Source organism: Muntiacus reevesi, chromosome 12, assembly GCF_963930625.1.
Source record: "Muntiacus reevesi chromosome 12, mMunRee1.1, whole genome shotgun sequence".
Taxonomy (NCBI): Eukaryota; Metazoa; Chordata; class Mammalia; order Artiodactyla; family Cervidae; genus Muntiacus; species Muntiacus reevesi.
Window position 1 is genome coordinate 7,201,718 of NC_089260.1, and position 18,009 is coordinate 7,219,726.

At 39.8% G+C, this 18,009-nt stretch overlaps 1 protein-coding gene across 2 annotated transcripts in view; it reads right to left on the reverse strand.

The window, feature by feature from the left end:
* The window catches only part of MMP16 (matrix metallopeptidase 16), a 379,158-nt gene extending 362,213 nt beyond the window's left edge, over positions 1-16,945 (reverse strand). For both annotated transcript variants that reach the window (XM_065902939.1, XM_065902940.1), the window contains exon 1: positions 16,814-16,945. In XM_065902939.1, the coding sequence (XP_065759011.1) occupies positions 16,814-16,945 (132 nt within the window). The remainder of the gene's footprint in view (positions 1-16,813) is intronic.
* Positions 16,946-18,009: the final 1,064 nt, after the last annotated feature.

An 18,009-nucleotide genomic window follows, 5' to 3' on the forward strand; every position in this document is an offset into this window, starting at 1 on the left:
ATTTATTTACTTATTTATCTACTGTTTATTTATTTTTGGCTACACTGGGTCTTCATTGCTTTGCAGGAACTTTTTCTGGTTGCAGTGTGCAGGCTCCTCATTGCGGTGGCTTCTCTTGTGGAACACAGGCTCGAGGCATGCAGGCTTCGGGGGTTACAGCACCTGGGATCAGTAGTTGCCACTCATGAACTCTAGAGTCTGGGCTCTGTCCTTGGGGCATATGGGCTTAGTTACTCCGTGGGTGTAGAATCTTCCTGGACCAGGGATTGAACTTCACATTGGCAGGTGGATTCTTATTCACTGTGCCACCTGGGAAGTCTGCACATATCTTTCTGAGTTAGAGTTTTCTCCAAATATATGCCTAGGAGTGAGATTGCTGGATCTTAACGTAAGTTTATCTTTAGGTTTGCTAAGGAACCTCTATACTATTTTCTGTAATGACTACACCAATTTACATTCTCACCAGCAGTCTGGGAAGATTCATTTTCTCTGCACCATCTCCAACACTTACTCTTTGTAGACTTTTTAATAATGGTCATTATGACTGGTGTGGGGACTTCCCTGGAGCTCAGATGGTAAAAAAAATCTGCCTGAAATGCAGCAGACCTGGCTTCGATTCCTGGTCAGGAAGATCTCCTGAAAAAGGAAATGGCACCCCACTCCAGTATTCTTGCCTGGAGAATTCCATGGACAGAGAAGCCTGGCGGGCTACAGTCCATAGAATCACAAAGAGCTAAACATGACTGGGTGACCAACACTATGAGTGGTGTGAGGTGAAACTTCATTCCAGCTTCATTTACATTTCTCTAATAATTAGCACTATTGAGCATGTTTTCTTGTACCTATTGGCCATCCATGTGTCTTCTTATGAGAAATGTCTACTTATGTATTCTGTCCATTGTTTGAATGCGTTGGCTTTTTGACACTAAGCTATATGAATTGTCTGTATGTCTTGGAAATTAAGTCCTTGTCAGTAACAACATGTGCAAATATTTTCTTTCAGTCTGCAGGGTATCTTTTCAATTAGTTTAAGTCTCCTTTGCCATGCAAAAGGTTTTAATTTTAATTAAGTCACATTTGTTTATTTTTTGTTTTTTATTTCCATTACTCTAAGATTAATGAATTTGGAAAAGTCAGCAGTGGCCACAGGACTGGAAAAGGTCAATTTTCATTCCAATCCCTAAGAAAGGCAATGTCAAAGAATGCTCAAATTACTGCACAATTGCACTCATCTCACACACCAGTAAAGCAATGCTCAAAATTCTCCAAGCCAGGCTTCAACAATACATGAACCGTGAACTTCAAGATGTTCAAGCTGGTTTAGAAAAGGCAGAGGAACCAGAGATCAAATTGCCAACATCCTCTGGATCATCGAAAAAGCAAGAGAGTTCCAGAAAAACATCTATTTCTGCTTTATCAACTTTGCCAAAGCCTTTGTGTAGATCACAATAAACTGTGGGAAATTCTTCAAGAGATGGGAATACCAGACTACCTGACCTGCCTCACGAGAAATCTGTATGCAGGTTAGGAAGCAACAGTTAGAACTGTACATGGAACAACAGACTGGTTCCAAATAGGAAAATGAGCACGTCAAGGCTATATATTGTCACCCTTATTATTTAACTTATATGCAGAGTACATCATGAGAAACACTGGACTGGATGAAGCACAAGCTGGAATCAAGATTGCCAGGAGAAATATCAATAACCCCAGATATGCAGATGACACCACCCTTATGGCAGAAAGTGAAGAAGAACTAAAGAGCCTCTTGATGAAAGTGAAAGAGGAGAGTGAAAAAGTTGGCTTAAAGCTCAACATTCAAAAAACAAAGATCATGGCATCTGGTCCGGTCACTTCATGGCAAATAGATGGAGAAACAGTGGAAACAGTGGCAGACTTTATTTTGGGCAGCTCCAAAATCACTGCAGATGGTGACTGCAGCCATGAAATAAAAAGATGCTTACTCCTTGGAAGAAAAGTTACGACCAACCTAGACAGTATATTAAAAAGCAGAGACATTACTCTGCCAACAAAGGTCCATCTAGTCAAGGCTATGGTTTTTCCAGTGGTCACGTATGAATGTGAGAGTTGGACTATAAAGAAAGCTGAGTGCCGAAGAATTGATGTTTTTGAACTATGGTGTTGGAGAAGACTCTTGAGAGTCCCTTGGACTGCAAGGAGATCCAACCAGTCCATCCTAAAGGAAATCAGTCCTGAATATTCATTGGAAGGATTGATGCTGAAGCTGAAACAACAATCATTTGGCCACAATGCAAAAAGTTGACTCATTTGAAAAGACCCTGATGCTGGGAAAGATTGAAGGCAGGAGGAGAAGGGTATGACAGAGGATGAGATGACTGGATGGCATCACCGACTCAATGGACATGAGTTTGATTAAACTCCGGGAGTTGGTGATGGACAGGCAGGCCTGGCATGCTGCGGTTCGTGGGGTCACAAAGAGTCAGACACACTGAGTGACTGAACTGAACTGAACTGAGAAGACAGATCAGAAACATATTGTTGCAATTTATGTCAGTGTTCTACCCATGGTTTTCTCTAGGGGTTTTATAGTACCCAGTCTTAAATTTAGGTCTTTAATCCATTTTAAGTTTATTTTTGTATACAGTGTAGAGTATGTTCTAATTTCATTCTTTTACATGCACCTGTCCAGGTTTCAGCACCACTTACTGAAGAAAGTGTCTTTTGACAGTTACACACTCTTGCCTCCTTTGCCGTAGACTGGCTGACCGTAAGTGTGTGGATTTGTCTGTGGACCTTCTATCCCGCCCCACTGATCCGTGTGTCTATTTCTGTGCCACTACTATTCTGTCTTGATTACTGTCGCTTTGCCATACAGTCTATAGTCTCAGCTCTGTTCTTCTTTCTCAAGATTGTTCTGGTTATTCAAGGTCTTTTGTGTTTCCATACAAAGTTTAAAATTGTTTGCTCTTATCCACAAGAAAGAATGAAATAATGCCATTTGCAGCAACTTGAATGGACCTAGAGATGATTGACCACATTAAGTGAAGAAAGAGAAAGACAGGTATCACATAGTATCACTTATATGCAGAATCTAACAAGTGATGCAAGTCAACTTATTTACAAAACAGAAGTACAAAAAACAAACTTATGGTTACCAAACAGAATAGCAGAGGGCTAGGAGGATAGATACATTAGACCTTGATTAATATATACTCACTACTATATATAAAATAGATGTTAAAAAAAAAACAAGGATCTGTATACCACAAATAACTATATTAAGTATCTTACAATAACCTACAATGAAAAAGAATCTGAAAAAGATATATATGAATGTATATATATATATATATAATGCTAAATTAACTATACTTCAATTTTCAAAATGGTTTAAAAAAAGAAAAATATGAGAATCCAAGAAATTTCTTGTTATGTCAGTTATTAAAGGTATTTGAAGAAAAGTAAAACAATGTCTTTTTTTTTTTTTTTACTATTCTCTTGTAAAATTTGTTTTTCATAAAAATGTCACCTATGTTAATATATTAACTTCATGTTGGTTTTAAATGAATTTCTAAATCAATGTTTTTAAATTTTAGCAGGTTTTAATCGTCTAGAACTGTAAACATAGATATAAATCACACAATAAAAAGTTTCAGGGGTTTTCAATAACTTTAGGCCTGTATGGGACCTTTAGTTTGAGTGCTGTGCTAAATCAAGACCTCAGTAGATAAACTTTGAGCTATGAAGCTAGAAAGAGGGGTGGGGTCTGGTCATGACAGGCCGTGCAGGCCATGAGATAATATACTGAGTCCAGAACAGGGAAACAGAGGCTCCAAGTGGAGCCGAATCCAAGTGCACACGTGAAATGAACAGACTCTTCAGTCTGTTACAGAAAAAGTGACGTGCGTACAGACATATTGTAGGAAAAGACAGACTTACCTGTTATACGACAAGAGACAACTGATTAGAAGCAATCAGTGAAAAGGCAGGAAGGCGGGGTGTTGGTGCCCACTTTTTTACTATTAATACGCATGTGGTCAGTGGTGCCAAGAGAGAGCGATCACCGAGGGAGGGCGGTTTAGACAGACTGGCATTTCTCTTCCTTCTGTATTGTGTCCTCCTGCTGTTTTGTATGCTTGGTGATTTTTACTATTGGAGGTCAGGCATTGTGAATTTTAACTTACTGGGTACTGGATTTTTGTATTCCCATACATCTTATGGAGTTTTCTGTGGAAAGCCCTTTAGTCACTGAAAAAACGTCTGCTCCTTTAAGGTCTTCCTTTTAAGACTTATAAAGCAAAATTAGATCTGTTTTCTAGGGATTTTTCCCCCCAGTAATGGAGCCTCTTGATGAAGGTGAAAGAGGAGAGTGAAAAATCTGGCTTAAAACTCAACATTCAAAAAACTAAGATCACAGCATCCAGTCCAAACACTTCATGACAAATAGATGGGGAAATAATGGAAACAGTGATACACTTTATTTTCTTGGGCTCCAAAATCAATGCAGGTGGTGACTGCAGCCATGAAATTGAAAGAGGCTTGCTCCTTGGAAGAAAAACTATGACAAATATAGACAGCATATTAAAAAGCAGAGACATTACTTTGCCGACAAAGGTCCATATAGTCAAAGCTATGGGTTTTCCAGTAGTCATGTATGGATGTGAGAGTTGTACAATAAAGAAAGCTGAGCACTGAAGAATGATGCTTTTAAACTGTGGAGACGACTCTTGAGAGTCCCTTGGACGGCAAGGAGATCAAACCACTCAATCCTACAGAAAATCAACCCTGAATATTCAGGGTTGGAAGGACTGACACTGAAGCTACAATACTTGGGCCACCTGATGTGAAGAGCCAGCTCATTAGAAAAGATCCTGATGTTGGGAAAGATTGATGGCAGGAGGACAAGGGGAGGACGGAGGATGAGATGGTTGAATGGCATCACCGACTCGATGGACATGAGTTTGAGCAAGCTCCAGGAGATGGTGAAGGACACGGAAGTCTGGCATGCTTCAGTCCATGGGGTCGCAAAGAGCCGGCCACAACTGAGTGACTAAACAAGAACAACAACTGGAGCAAGATGCTTCTGCGTCCTCTATCTGAGTCCTCTACCTGAGTCCTCTATCCAACACCCTGTTAACCATGAGGTTTCTCAGTGTGGCTGGTGAGAATGGACACTATTCCCACCCTATGTGGTTTGCAGGCATGGTCCCCTCTGATTCTGCTGGTTGATTCTTTCTTCAGGCTCCACCAGTTACTTCAAAGGAAGGTGCAGATCAGTCCTTAATTGAATACTCAAGGGGAATGCCCTGCAGATCTCCATGCTCTATGGAATTCTCCCTTCTGGTATTCTGACCTGTGAATTCTAACCTCCTTGATTTCTTCATACTTCCAGCTTCATCTCCTTGATTCAAGGAATCTGCTTGGCTCTGACTTCCCTGTATTGTCACCTGGAAACTCTCTCAATGAAGTAAATTGACATAATCAGAGGGCTCATCTTGGGTCACATCTTTCAAGGATGACTATCCTTCATTACCTGACGTTCAACGACTTAAAAACCAGTTTCATATGTTTTGTCCTTTTTTTTTAAATTTCAGCAAGAGATAGTAAGTCAGAAGCCCATTACTTATCTTGACCCTCTACCTCTTTATTCTGAGAACAACCCTTGAGTTGAGTATTACTACCTCTATTTTACACATGAGAAAATTGGAGCACAGAGTCAGTAACTTGGCTCACTCAAGTTCACTGAGCTTCGGTATCACCAAAGTTGATTTTTAAGCATTTTTTCAAAGTTCTTGAACATAGCTATTATGATATACTGCCTATAAAGAAGTGAGAGATAGCTGAATAAATATTTAACACTGACTATGTTTTATAAAATCATCTTTGTAAACTGGTTTAGAAATAGGCCATCCTTAAAAGGCTAATAAATGAACTAAGTGATCCTTGAAAGCTATATACAGCAACAAGCTTAAGGACTGAAGTTTTGTTACATCCTTAGGTCAACCACCAAGATGAAGTTCTCGTTCCCTCTACAATAAAGACAAATATCAAGCCTGTTCTCAAACGGCGAGCTCTGAGTCACTTCATCTGCCTGAAACGATCTATCGGTAAGTTCTCTTTTATATAAAAGAAGTAAATTGGGCTCCCCAGATCACGCTTGTGGTAAAGGATCTGCCTGCCAATGCTGGTAGATGCTACAAACAAGGTCGGGTCAGGAAGGTCCCCTGGAGGAGGGCATGACAAACCCACTCCAGTGTTCTTGCCTGGAGAATCCCATGGACAGAGCAGCCTGCCAGGCTACAGTCCATAGGGTCACAAGAGTCAGACATGACTGAGCCAACTTCTCATGCACACAGAAAGAAATATATTAGAGGTGATTAAATAAATCTGTTTCCTTGTAGCTTATACCCAGTCAAAGCAATATATAAAAATAAACTCCAGAATTCATGACAGTCAGCAGCCATATACATAAACATTCCTTCCCAGCAGGACATGGGAACACAGATCTAACAGATATTCCTTTACATGTTCTAAAATGTTCTATTCTTTTCATCCTGGAATGTAATCAAATCTTCCTAAAACTTTAAAAATCATATTTACTGTGAGGGCATGCAACATGATAAATAGTTGAGAAATGAGATGTTATGATTAATTTAATGTTATATATAATTTGGCTATTATCTGCAATTGAATATAGGTTACCAATTTTCTATGAGTAAAAACTTATAAAGGGTATTAAACAGTATTGAGTAGCACATAAATCAATCCTGAATCAGTAAATCAAACAGACAACAGTCTATTCAGTTTTTATTCCAGGTAAGTCTCCATACTAGGATGGAGTTCACATCTTCTTTATGCATATCCACGATTCCATTGCAGTTTGGAATATACAAGATGTGAATGATGGAAGTAGATCACACTGTCCCTGTGGAAAGCTGGGAGTTAATTCTTGTCTGTTAAGACCTGGTTAAGACCCTGGGCTTCACAGCCAACCTGCCTGCTTTGATTCTGAGCTATTCCACTTCAGAAGAGTCCAGAGCCATGTGGCCGTGGCAAGTTCCTCAACATTTCCATCCCTCAGACTCCTCAACTGTGAAACAGAAACAGTAGTACTAACTCACAAGATTGTAATAAAATTTAAATGAGTTTAAAGATATGAAACAGAACGCTATCAGGCACATAGCGAATGCTCAACCAGTGCTAATTAACATTGCTTTTATTATCATCAAAATAAGGTGTCCAAAGAAATCAGTTCCAGGCACGTCCATTTTACTGGTTATTTGGACTTTGTCTAATTAGAACATTATGCCAGCATATAATTGTTTCTATATTCCCAGTTATAGGCAAGAATGAGGAAACAGATAAATCCTGTTCTTATCTAAGAAGGAAACCACTTGGGATTGTCTCAATACTGTCATTACAAAACCTGCGCTATAGTCAAGCAATAAAGAACACAAATCCACTTTATGAATGGTCAAAATAAATCAAAGACTGTTTTAATAATTTGTCTGAGTCACCCATGGGACAAATAATCTCACTCCATCTACATAGTAAGTAGTAAGGAGCAAGTCAGTAAGTTCTATGACAGAGCTGTTGTGATATTAAAACATGCAGAGGTCCAAAAGAGTTTTATCTGAAACCCCGAGAGCTGTTTTGCAAGTTGATTACCAATTTCAGGCAAATCATTGAGTGTACAGTGGAAATTCTTTGAATCTATTCTGTCTTATCCATAGTGAAAGAGGAGAGGAGTGAAAAATGTGACTTCTTGAAAATTTTACCCAATTTCCAGGTCAAGTGTCCTGTAATATATCTAAATCATAAAGTCCCACAAGATTCCAACTAGAAAAAAAAAGTAGGACCACAAGAAGGTAGTGGCTTGCAATTATTTAAAGGAGAAATAAATGCACAGATATTAGACGCCTCACACTCAAATGTCTAATTGCTAAAAATGAGGAGAAACTATTAACATGTGGCATGAATTCAGTAGTGAAAAGTTCATGGAAAAAATGCCTCCACTGACATGACTTGGGTCTGACTGCTTTAGCCACCTGCAGAGGGCCTGCACACCGCTGAATACCACTGACATCACCGCAGGTGTGTGCAGTTTGGGGACACGAAATCAAGTTCATAACAGTATCCAGCTTTCTTGAAAAAAAGAGGCAGTTTATTCTCTCCTAGTTTGAACATGACTAAAACAAGGACTCATTGGGAAAGACCCTGATGGTAGGAAAGATTGAAGGTGGGAGGAAAAGGGGATGACAGAGGATGAGATGGCTGGATGGCATCACCGACTCGATGGACATGAGTGTGAGTAAACTCCAGGAGTTGGTGATGGACAGGGAGGCCTGGCTGTGCTGTGGTTCATGGGGTCGCAGAGTCGGACACGACTGAGCGGCTGAACTGAACTGAACTGGAAACGACTGTAAAATTCCATTCCAGTGAGTAATCTATTTGGGTTTGTTTATTTAGTCATTTGAATACATCATTCTAAGGACTGTCACTCCTGAGAATATCCGTCTGTGGGTCCATGGCTTACTTCATTTATCCATATTTCCCTTAATTGACAGATGAGAACCTTTAAAAATCTAAATAATGCTTGTGAGTAAATTATAACATCTTAATTAAATGTTGATATTCCCCAATACATTAGAGAGTGCCCCTTTTTGAACCCCCACTTATGGAAAAATCTGCTCATCTGAAAACCTGTTAAAGCTGCCTACTTAGAGATAAAGCACTGTTTCACACTTCGGTGGCTCATTCCTTACATATATTTTAAAAGATGAAGAGGTAAAACCTATATTTTAAAATGTCCTTTCATCAAAAAATATTCATTCAATAAATTCCCCTGGTAAATATTAAAAAATAAAATAACTATAGTCTGATAAGTTTCTAAAGGTGCATTTTTGCTACATATAACACCTCATGCAAAGAGATGACTCATTAGAAAAGACCCTGATGCTGGGAAGGATTGGGGGAAGGAGAAGGGGACGACAGAGGATGAGATGGCCGGATGGCATCACCAACTCGATGGACATGAGTTTGAGTAAACTCCGGGAATTGGTGATGGACAGGGAGGCCTGGCGTGCTGCGATTCATGGGGTTGCAGAGTCGGACATGACTGAGCGACCGAACTGAACTGAACTGAATCTAAAAGACATAGCCAAATTAGATTTACCCCTCCTTTAATCTATAAGACTACAATCACTTCATTCATTTTAGTTAAAGTGAGAATACCAAAAGCACCTACAGTCACTATTATGGATAGCGCTGACTTACTCTACACTTAAAAGGAAGATATAAAGCAGTCCTACATTATAACCATCTTTGTCATATTGTCATGCCCAGAACTTCCCCCCAAATTCCCCCAAAAGTATTCATTTCCTTCTTAGTTCATCAAATATGTAAGAACCGGTACCAAGTGGCTATCAGTAAACCTTTAAATCTCACACATTCAATCATGAATCATTCATTGATTTCCTTAAACTCTCTCTGATTGGCTATGATTCATTTTAAGATATCTAATTGCACCTACTGGCCTTGATTTTTAAACCAGCCTCTCCCATTGGAATCTTGAAACAGCTGACTAGCTCCCTCTAGCCTCCTTTCGTATACTACTGCCACAGGTCACAGTCAAAGGTTAGGGGCCTGCTGTGGGGGGAACTCTTACTCTCTTGGCCAAGCTTATTACGTGGCTCATCAAGATACTCCACTGATCCAAACCCAAGGAGGCTAGTGCCAAAAGGCAGTGGTGAGACTCTAACACGAAGAACACCCATTCAGAGCGCGAAATGACAGGAATCAACAGTCAAACACAGTTGCATAAATAACCTCAAAATCTATAAATGACTTTCCCAAGGGAAGAAAGCAAAAGAAAAAAGTTGAGTGTCACACCTATTTTTACTTAGCAAGATCATCCTTTTCACCTGGACTATGTCTGCTATCTACATAAGCTGCATATTTCATAAAACAAATGCAGTCAGATTTTCACATTCAAAATCAAATGTGAAGAACTAAAATAACCCTCAAAGAGCCAGGTGCCAAAATTATTTTCCACAGTGGGCAAAAGGGACATACAGTTTAAACACTTCATTTCACTATAAAATATGTATATATTTTTATATATAGATAGATGGATTTGAATTTTGAGACTCCTTACCCCCCCAAAAAAAAAACTATTTTGATCTCATTCTAACTTGCCTTTTTATGATTGAAGTACCACTTGTAGATGATATGTATTTTTCAAAATACCATCAAGCCATGTTTTTAACATTAAATTTTTAAAGTTTGCTACCTTGGCCAAAAATTGATTTTAAAATTACATATAATTTGCTGCCAGTGTTTTTACTGCTCAGCAGAAGGCTAGGATCATTTCCAAAATGGAACGCCCTGTGTCACTACATATGATAACAAATGTTAGATTTAAGTTGCACATTCTGCATTTCCTCATGATAGGCATTTCAGTAAAAAAAAAAAAAAAAAATCTGAACACTCTACCTTGGCTGTCTAGTCATCCCCAAATGCACAGGGTAAATACGTACAATTCCCCTCTCTGGCTATATAAATTACAGGTTGGAAGTGAATACAATAGAATATCACATTTGGAAATGGCCTTAGTGACAGGTTAGTTCAATTGTCATTTTGCCCCAGTTCAAAGCTATGTTGGTACAAGAACCAAAATTAAAGGCCATGTCCCTTGACCCTCTGTTCTGGGTCTCCATTACCCTATATTGCTAGTTATCTTCTGTCCCCAATGTGACATGAACAAGTGGCTTTAAACTGTACTGTCATTGAATAAACCACTTTAATGTCTTTTTTCTGCCCATCTTCCTCCTTCCCCTATTAATTAAAAAAAAAGACTTATGTTCTAAATTTGGGGTACAACACAAAGCTAGCTGAAGTCATACATCAAATCCTACCCCTACTGTGAATAGGAAGCACTTGGGCATTGAGTCAATTAAAATAAACAGGCCTACTAAATCATAAAGGCTTATTTCTTTTCCATGGTATTAGAAAAGATGAACAGATTTCAGCAAACTCAGTCTTATAAAAGAAGGTGTGAGCTGAACTTGACATTCTATGATAGTAACAGATGACAAGACAAAATGTGAAAATCACATTCTTGAACTAAACTGTCTAAGAAAAGCCCACGGGAAGAAAATGTACCGATGTTAGCTTGGTTGACTTTCAGTATATTCCATTTTGTAAAAATTTTTAAAAGTATTAAAATCTTCCTAGACCAGCTGGTATATTCTAACCTGATAGACTCCTCTGTAATTAGATGCTATCATGCCAAGTACCTTTGAATCAGCATTTATTTTTACCAATAACATCTAAACCATGGAGTTAAATAACTATGGAAAGGCATGTTCCTATCTATCTATCCACTATCTACCGAATATGATGGACATATATATTCAGTATCAGAACAACCCCCTATGAGACAAGGACTGTTAGTATCTCTGTTTTAAAGACAAGTGCATTGAGGGTCACACAGACTATCTTGTCTGTTACTGACTTAATCATTAACTTGCAAGTAAAAGACCTGGGGTTAGAATTCAGGCAATCTGGCACCAGAATATGAGCTCTTTTTAAAAAAAATTTTACTTGATTTATAATGCTATGTTAGTTTTTCACAAAGTGATTTATTTTATATACATATATATATATATTCTTTTTCAGGTCATTTTCCATTATAAAATAGTACAAGATACTGAATACAGTTCCCTGTGCTATATAGCAGATACTTATTGTTTACCTATTTTGTATATAGTAGTGTGTATCTGTTAATCTCAGACACTAATTTATCCCTCCCCTTCTTTTTCCCCTTTGGTAACCATAAATCTATTTTCTATGTCTAGGAGTCTCTTTCTATTGTGTAAATAAGTTCATCTGTATCATATTTTTAGATTCCACATATAAATCATACCATATGATATTTATCTTTGTCTTATATACTTCACTTAGTAATGACAATCTCTAGGCCCATCCATGTTGCTGCAAATGACATTACTTCATTCTTTCTCATGGCTGTATAATCAGAACATTTGCTCTTAATCACTACAGTATACCACAATAAAAATGAGCTGATGAATATAATTACATTCACAGATATTTAAAATAAATTGTGATGCAATGTAACGTAAAAGAGGACAATCTCAATTTTAAATAACTGTGCTAAAAAGCCTCAGAAAGCTCCTGAAGGAGCACAATGAAATAAATCTTTCTCTTTTGACACTGAACAAATTTAACTAATTGATTCAAATGTCCAGTGTCTCTCTTTGCAGTCCAGAAATAATTTCAACTGGTCATTTACCAAATATACTGAAGAGGTACATTTTGAGTAGTACTCTGAAGTAAGTCAGGCCTTAAAAATAAATTTACATAAAATAATTGATTCATCCAACTTAAGAGAAAATAATTATACCACTGAAGAAGCACATTGAAATTTTCTTCTGTTACTAACCTGAAACAGCATGAAACAGGAAAAGTAACTTTAGCTCTGTCTCTTTTAACCTGACTCTAAAGATTAAAAAACTATTACTGAAACCAACTCTATTCTTGCTTGATAAGAAAGAAGAGACTAAAAAAGAAAACCCAGCTGCACAGAGGGATGGGCTTGGGTGGTGGTTCTCTGTGGATTTCTTGGGGGTAATAAGAGACAATATACCTCACTCGTATAGGCTCCTCTGTGAGAATTTCATGAAAAACCCTGGATTTGGGCATCCTGACCAAGCGACACTGAACACAGAAACACACAGGAGAAGCTGAAGATCCTGAGGACCAGTGGGTCTTCCCGTCTCCTGGTCATGGTTCTTGACCCTAATGATATTCTGTATGGCCAGCACACTTGGGATTCCAAAGCATGGAATCTTGCTGCAGGTTGAAAACCTTAATGAATCACTTATGCAGCACGTGCTACTGACTGGTATAAAACTGTTACAGTGGAGAATTAAAGGATATAGTTAGAGTACCTTATTCAAGGAGGCTGACCAGATAATGTTGTCACCATTTCCATTAGCAAATAAAATAATGCATGTTAGTTATATAAGCAAGTGAAAACAAAAACAGGAAAAGGTCCCAACATCTGACATTTTAAAATCTGTAAAACACAATTTTTTATCTCTGAAATATCTCACCACTAATTACTGCTAAGATTATATGCAGTACAAAGCTAATTCAAGCAAACTCTGAACTTATAGGTAGATTCAGATAAACCTGAGAAAGGTAAATAAATACTAAAGAAACATATTGCAAGAAAAATGTAGAAGGATTACACTCACAATTCACAGTATTTGTCAGAGAATTGCCTTTTAAAATCTAGAATCTCTCTTCTTTCTTTAAGAAACAGACAACACAATAAATTTTTGCTTTATCAGGTTTTCTATATGTGCATCATTCAGAATATCACATGTTTTTATTTTACCATTAAATTGGTTTAAAATAAATTTGCTCACTAGAGGAATAATATGTGCTATTATTTAAAAAAAAAATAAAGAACATGTTGTTCACAAAAATACTTAACACCTGACAAACTATGAAAGTTGATGATGAAAGTTATTGATTATGAACTATATTCTACCTTAAGTTTCATGATAAAAGTGCTTGCAGTGTTAAGAAGTTCTAAAATCATTAGAATTTCCACTACAACAAGAACATTATTCTAGAGACAAAATGATTTTCAGAATGCAGAGATTAACTCAGGATTCTTTGTTAACAATTTAGCTTCTTCTGACTAATGAACACCTCTAACTGAATGACAACAGTCTTTGAGTTTTAGTTAATATTAACAATGTACCTCCTTTGCATCATTATAATGATCACATAGAGAAAGGCCCACTCCCCAAAATTGGATCCAACGATATACAAAAATCAACAAATGTATACAGAAATGTTAACATTAAAAAGTGTTCTACCTGAAGTATATATAAGGAGGGGAATTTATTGAATGTCTTCCACAGTACTATTCAGGTGTCTCACCCTTCTTCTGAGCTGTAAGAGATATTCCTTTTTGCTTCTTAAAAACAAAACAAAAAAACCAAAATGCACTCTTTCTCTGTAACAGGCTTTCATCAGCATATTAATAAATATCTCCCACTTGAGTAATTAAAAATCTCAAATATTTATACTCTCAACAGGAGAGAGATAACATGAATACTTCTAGCCAACTTAGGCCCACCTAGTGGGGAGGGAACATAGGTTTTTAAACCTCAAATTGTAGAAAGGAAAAGTATGGGGGTCTCACCAATTGTAAAGTTCAGCAAGAATTAAAGCATTGCAATTGCAGTTGTCAGCACAGAAAGCTTCTCTTAGAAGCTTCGTTCCAACTATAATAATTTAGTGTGCCTGCTGGCAAAAAAATTTATGACACAAGCTTCATGCATGATTGATACCATTACTGTTTATTTTAAGACGGTCCACCAATCAAATAAAGCATTCTCAGTGTATGTTTTGCAACCAGAATGGGAAACACTATATAGATGCCTTTTTTGAAGAAGATGTGATGGATTCTTTTTCCCATTAGTGTTTCCTACCAAAAAGAAACATCTAATAAAAGTGAGTCAGGCAGAAATTCACGTCAGAAACATCCTGTGTTCTTTATAGTATGCTGAATTAACTAGCAGCTATCCTTATTTTTTAAAAATAAGAGATTATTATTACGCATATATAAGTATATAAACCCAACTAATGATATGTTCAAATACTTTAAAAAAAACTATTTGGGAATAATGCAAACTCTGAAACATAATCTACTTTAAATCTTAGAAATCTTCTTTGTATCAGATATGGCACACGCCTCCATCTTTCATAATTAATTTTTTGCATTGTGTAATAAATATGGATGAGCTTAAATAATCTCCAAGTGGGGGATAAAAAGCTATTTTTTTCCATGAACCACTTTTAAACATATATCTTGAAGAAAGAGAATGATGGAAATTCTAAAATAAAATCTTGGTTAGCAAAATCATAACTTTTTCTCACATAATAATATCTTCTGGAACTGAATGAGAGGTTCAAACTCTGAACAAATACAAGCCCATTTATGTTTGGGCTCAAAAGGAAACCTAAAATAATCATCAATACACTGATGTTATTCCAATAATCTCTGAAAGCAAATCTAAGACTTTTCCAAAACAAGTAGCCATGAACCCAGGCTCCCCCTTCCTTTTCAGAGCAGGATAAAAACTAGCCCCTACTTTTAACCACCTCCCAACACCCCACCTCCCCACCAGCACTCCAACCTGAAGCAATAGGCCCTTCTCTTTATAACCTTATAAACAGCAGCTTGCCACTTTCATTCCTCTAGTCCATGAACTAATTACTTCTTCATTTCCACATTAAATTATCTCCTGAGTGTTAGAAACAAAAATCCATCTGTGACATGCAATTCCAAAAGTTCAAATTGGCAACCAGGGAAACTGTGGACTTAACAGTTCCTTTCCTCTTTGTATTCAAAAAAACAAAAGTTGTATTTTTCAAAGGATTTTGGTTTGAATTGGGGTTTTGCTGTAACATGATCATACTTAATATCTGCAAAGTTAGCTTTTGATGACGCTCTTACTTTTTCAAATACTTTGTTTCTCTACCAACCATCACTACACGCAGTCCTAAGAACAGTTCACACAAATGCAGAATTACATTCAGAATATGCCCTCACATATACCATTTATTATGCACACTTTGTATATAAATCTGTTCCATGAAACATGGTCAAATACTGTGCAACAGGTTCTGCTGTTGTGTAAACACACACTCCCAACAAAATGACAACAAGCTGTAAAGAGTCAAAAATATGGGAGGAAGAAAATCACATTAGCCTTCAGAGACTTAATCATAATTCTTTTGAGGTGGCGGAAGATCTAACCAAAAAGGGTATACTCTGTCTTTACAATCAGCCCTTCTTATTTGTATTCCGCCCTGTGGGTGATAAACTAAAAACCAGGTGTATACAAGGATCCTCTGATGTTCTGCGCGGTACTGACTTTAGTGCTGAGTTGATGACAGGAAGGGTACTTTGGCAGAGCTCTGACAAGTCGTTATCCTTAAGTTCCCCCTTTGCTTTGCGTCTGTTGGTTCCCCAAGCTCTCCACGTAAAACAAACGGCAATCTACATTCTCTCTGTTTTGCCATGAGAGCGTGAAATCCAATTAAAGACACACCTCAGAACTACTACACTGAGTCACATTTATGTTCCTCGGCGGGGGAGGGGAAGAGAAGACACTTTAAAACGAGACGGCGTCCCTGCCCTCCGTGTAGCCAGATCCAGTTACCGTGTATTAAGTTATGTCTAAATGAGAAAAAGATTCTGTCTAGGCAAGTGTTTTATCACCCAGCCATGTTATTAAACAGATCAAGGGTTCCCACGCTCTCCCCTAGACTCTTGGATTTTTAACCTCCTTTGTTAGACACAAAACAGAGGGAGAAAGATTTCAGGAACAATACCAAGGCAGCAAGCACTGGATGCCAGGCAGGGAGATCTGTGTTACCCGAGCAGAAGCAGCTTATTTATCACCAACTCGGGCTGCTTTTATTCGACTACACGTTTGCTCTAGGTAGGCGTTCGCCTCCTTCCTGGTAAAAAGAATGGACTGGCCACGACCGTGTCTTTGAGCGCGCAGCCCCGCGCTTTTGTGCTGCCGGGGATAACGGATCCTGTCTCGGGCGCATCCATCACCTACGGCGCAGGGAAACTCAACACGGGTCCCGGAGGCTGGAAGGGGAACCATGTCTGCAGACCCCGGCGGCCGGCGGCTACCGGGATCCAGGGAGTGGACGGAACGGTCCGGGGAGCAGCCCCGGCGAAGGGGAAGGAAGCAAGCCCCGGCGCTCTTACCTCCACATTGAAATACTGCTCAGTTCCGCACACGGTAGCACATAAAATCCAAAGCAAGGTTTGCAAGTACAATATCCCCGAATGGTGCACGAAATCCAGCCGTCTCCCAGTGCTGGAGCTGAGTACGCTCATAGTGAACTGCGCCTCCGCGGATGGCCGGAATCCCCCCGGGCTCCTCGTCTCTCCCGCCCTCCTGGTTTCCTCTCAGAAGTCCTCGGTGGGCGAGGAGCCTGCAGGTTCACCCGACGCCGGGCAGGGGAGGGGACCGCGGCCCCCGCGCCTGGCAGCCCCGGAGCAGCCGCGGCGGAGGCAGCTCAGCAGCAGCTCGCCCTCACCATCCTCGGGGGCCCGTGGCGCCCAGGTTCCCCCGCGGGGCCGCCTCTCGGCTCCGAGTCGCCGCCGCCGCCTCCAGCCCGAGCGTCCGCCGCCCCCGCCGCCGCCGCCGCCTCCCGCTGCGGGCAGGGCCTCGCCGCTCCGGCTCCCTCGGCTGCGCCGTCCCTCTCCCCGCGCCCTCCGAACGCGCGGCCGGAATCTACATAGCTCCGCCTTCCCGGGGTCCGCCCCACTCCGGGCTCGGCGCGCGCGCGCGCGCGCACACACACACACACCCGGACACGCGCGCACACACACAGATACATACACGTATCTGCACACGAACACACACACATCTGCACAGGAACACACACACATACACACATCTGCACACCAACACACATGCACACACATCTGCACACGAACACGCACACACACATCTGCACACGAACACACACACATACACACACATCTGCACACGAACACACACACATACACACACCTGCACACAAACATACACATAACCGGACACGCACACACAAACACATACACACACTTCTGCACACGAACACACACATCTGCACACGAACACACACATATACACACATCTGCACACGAACACACAACTGGACACGCAGACACACACATCTGCACACGAAAACACACACACTAGGACTCGTGCGCGCGCGCACACACATCTGCACACGAACACACACACAAAACCGGACACGCACGCGCGCTACTTAAAGGAGCTGGCTGGTAAAGGGAAACCGCGACTGAACCGCACTGCGAGCAGCCACCCCGGGAGAAAGGGCCCGGGTTGAAGCGCGGTCGGAACCTGACACCCACAGCCGATTCCAAGGCGCGCACCGGAGAACTGGGGG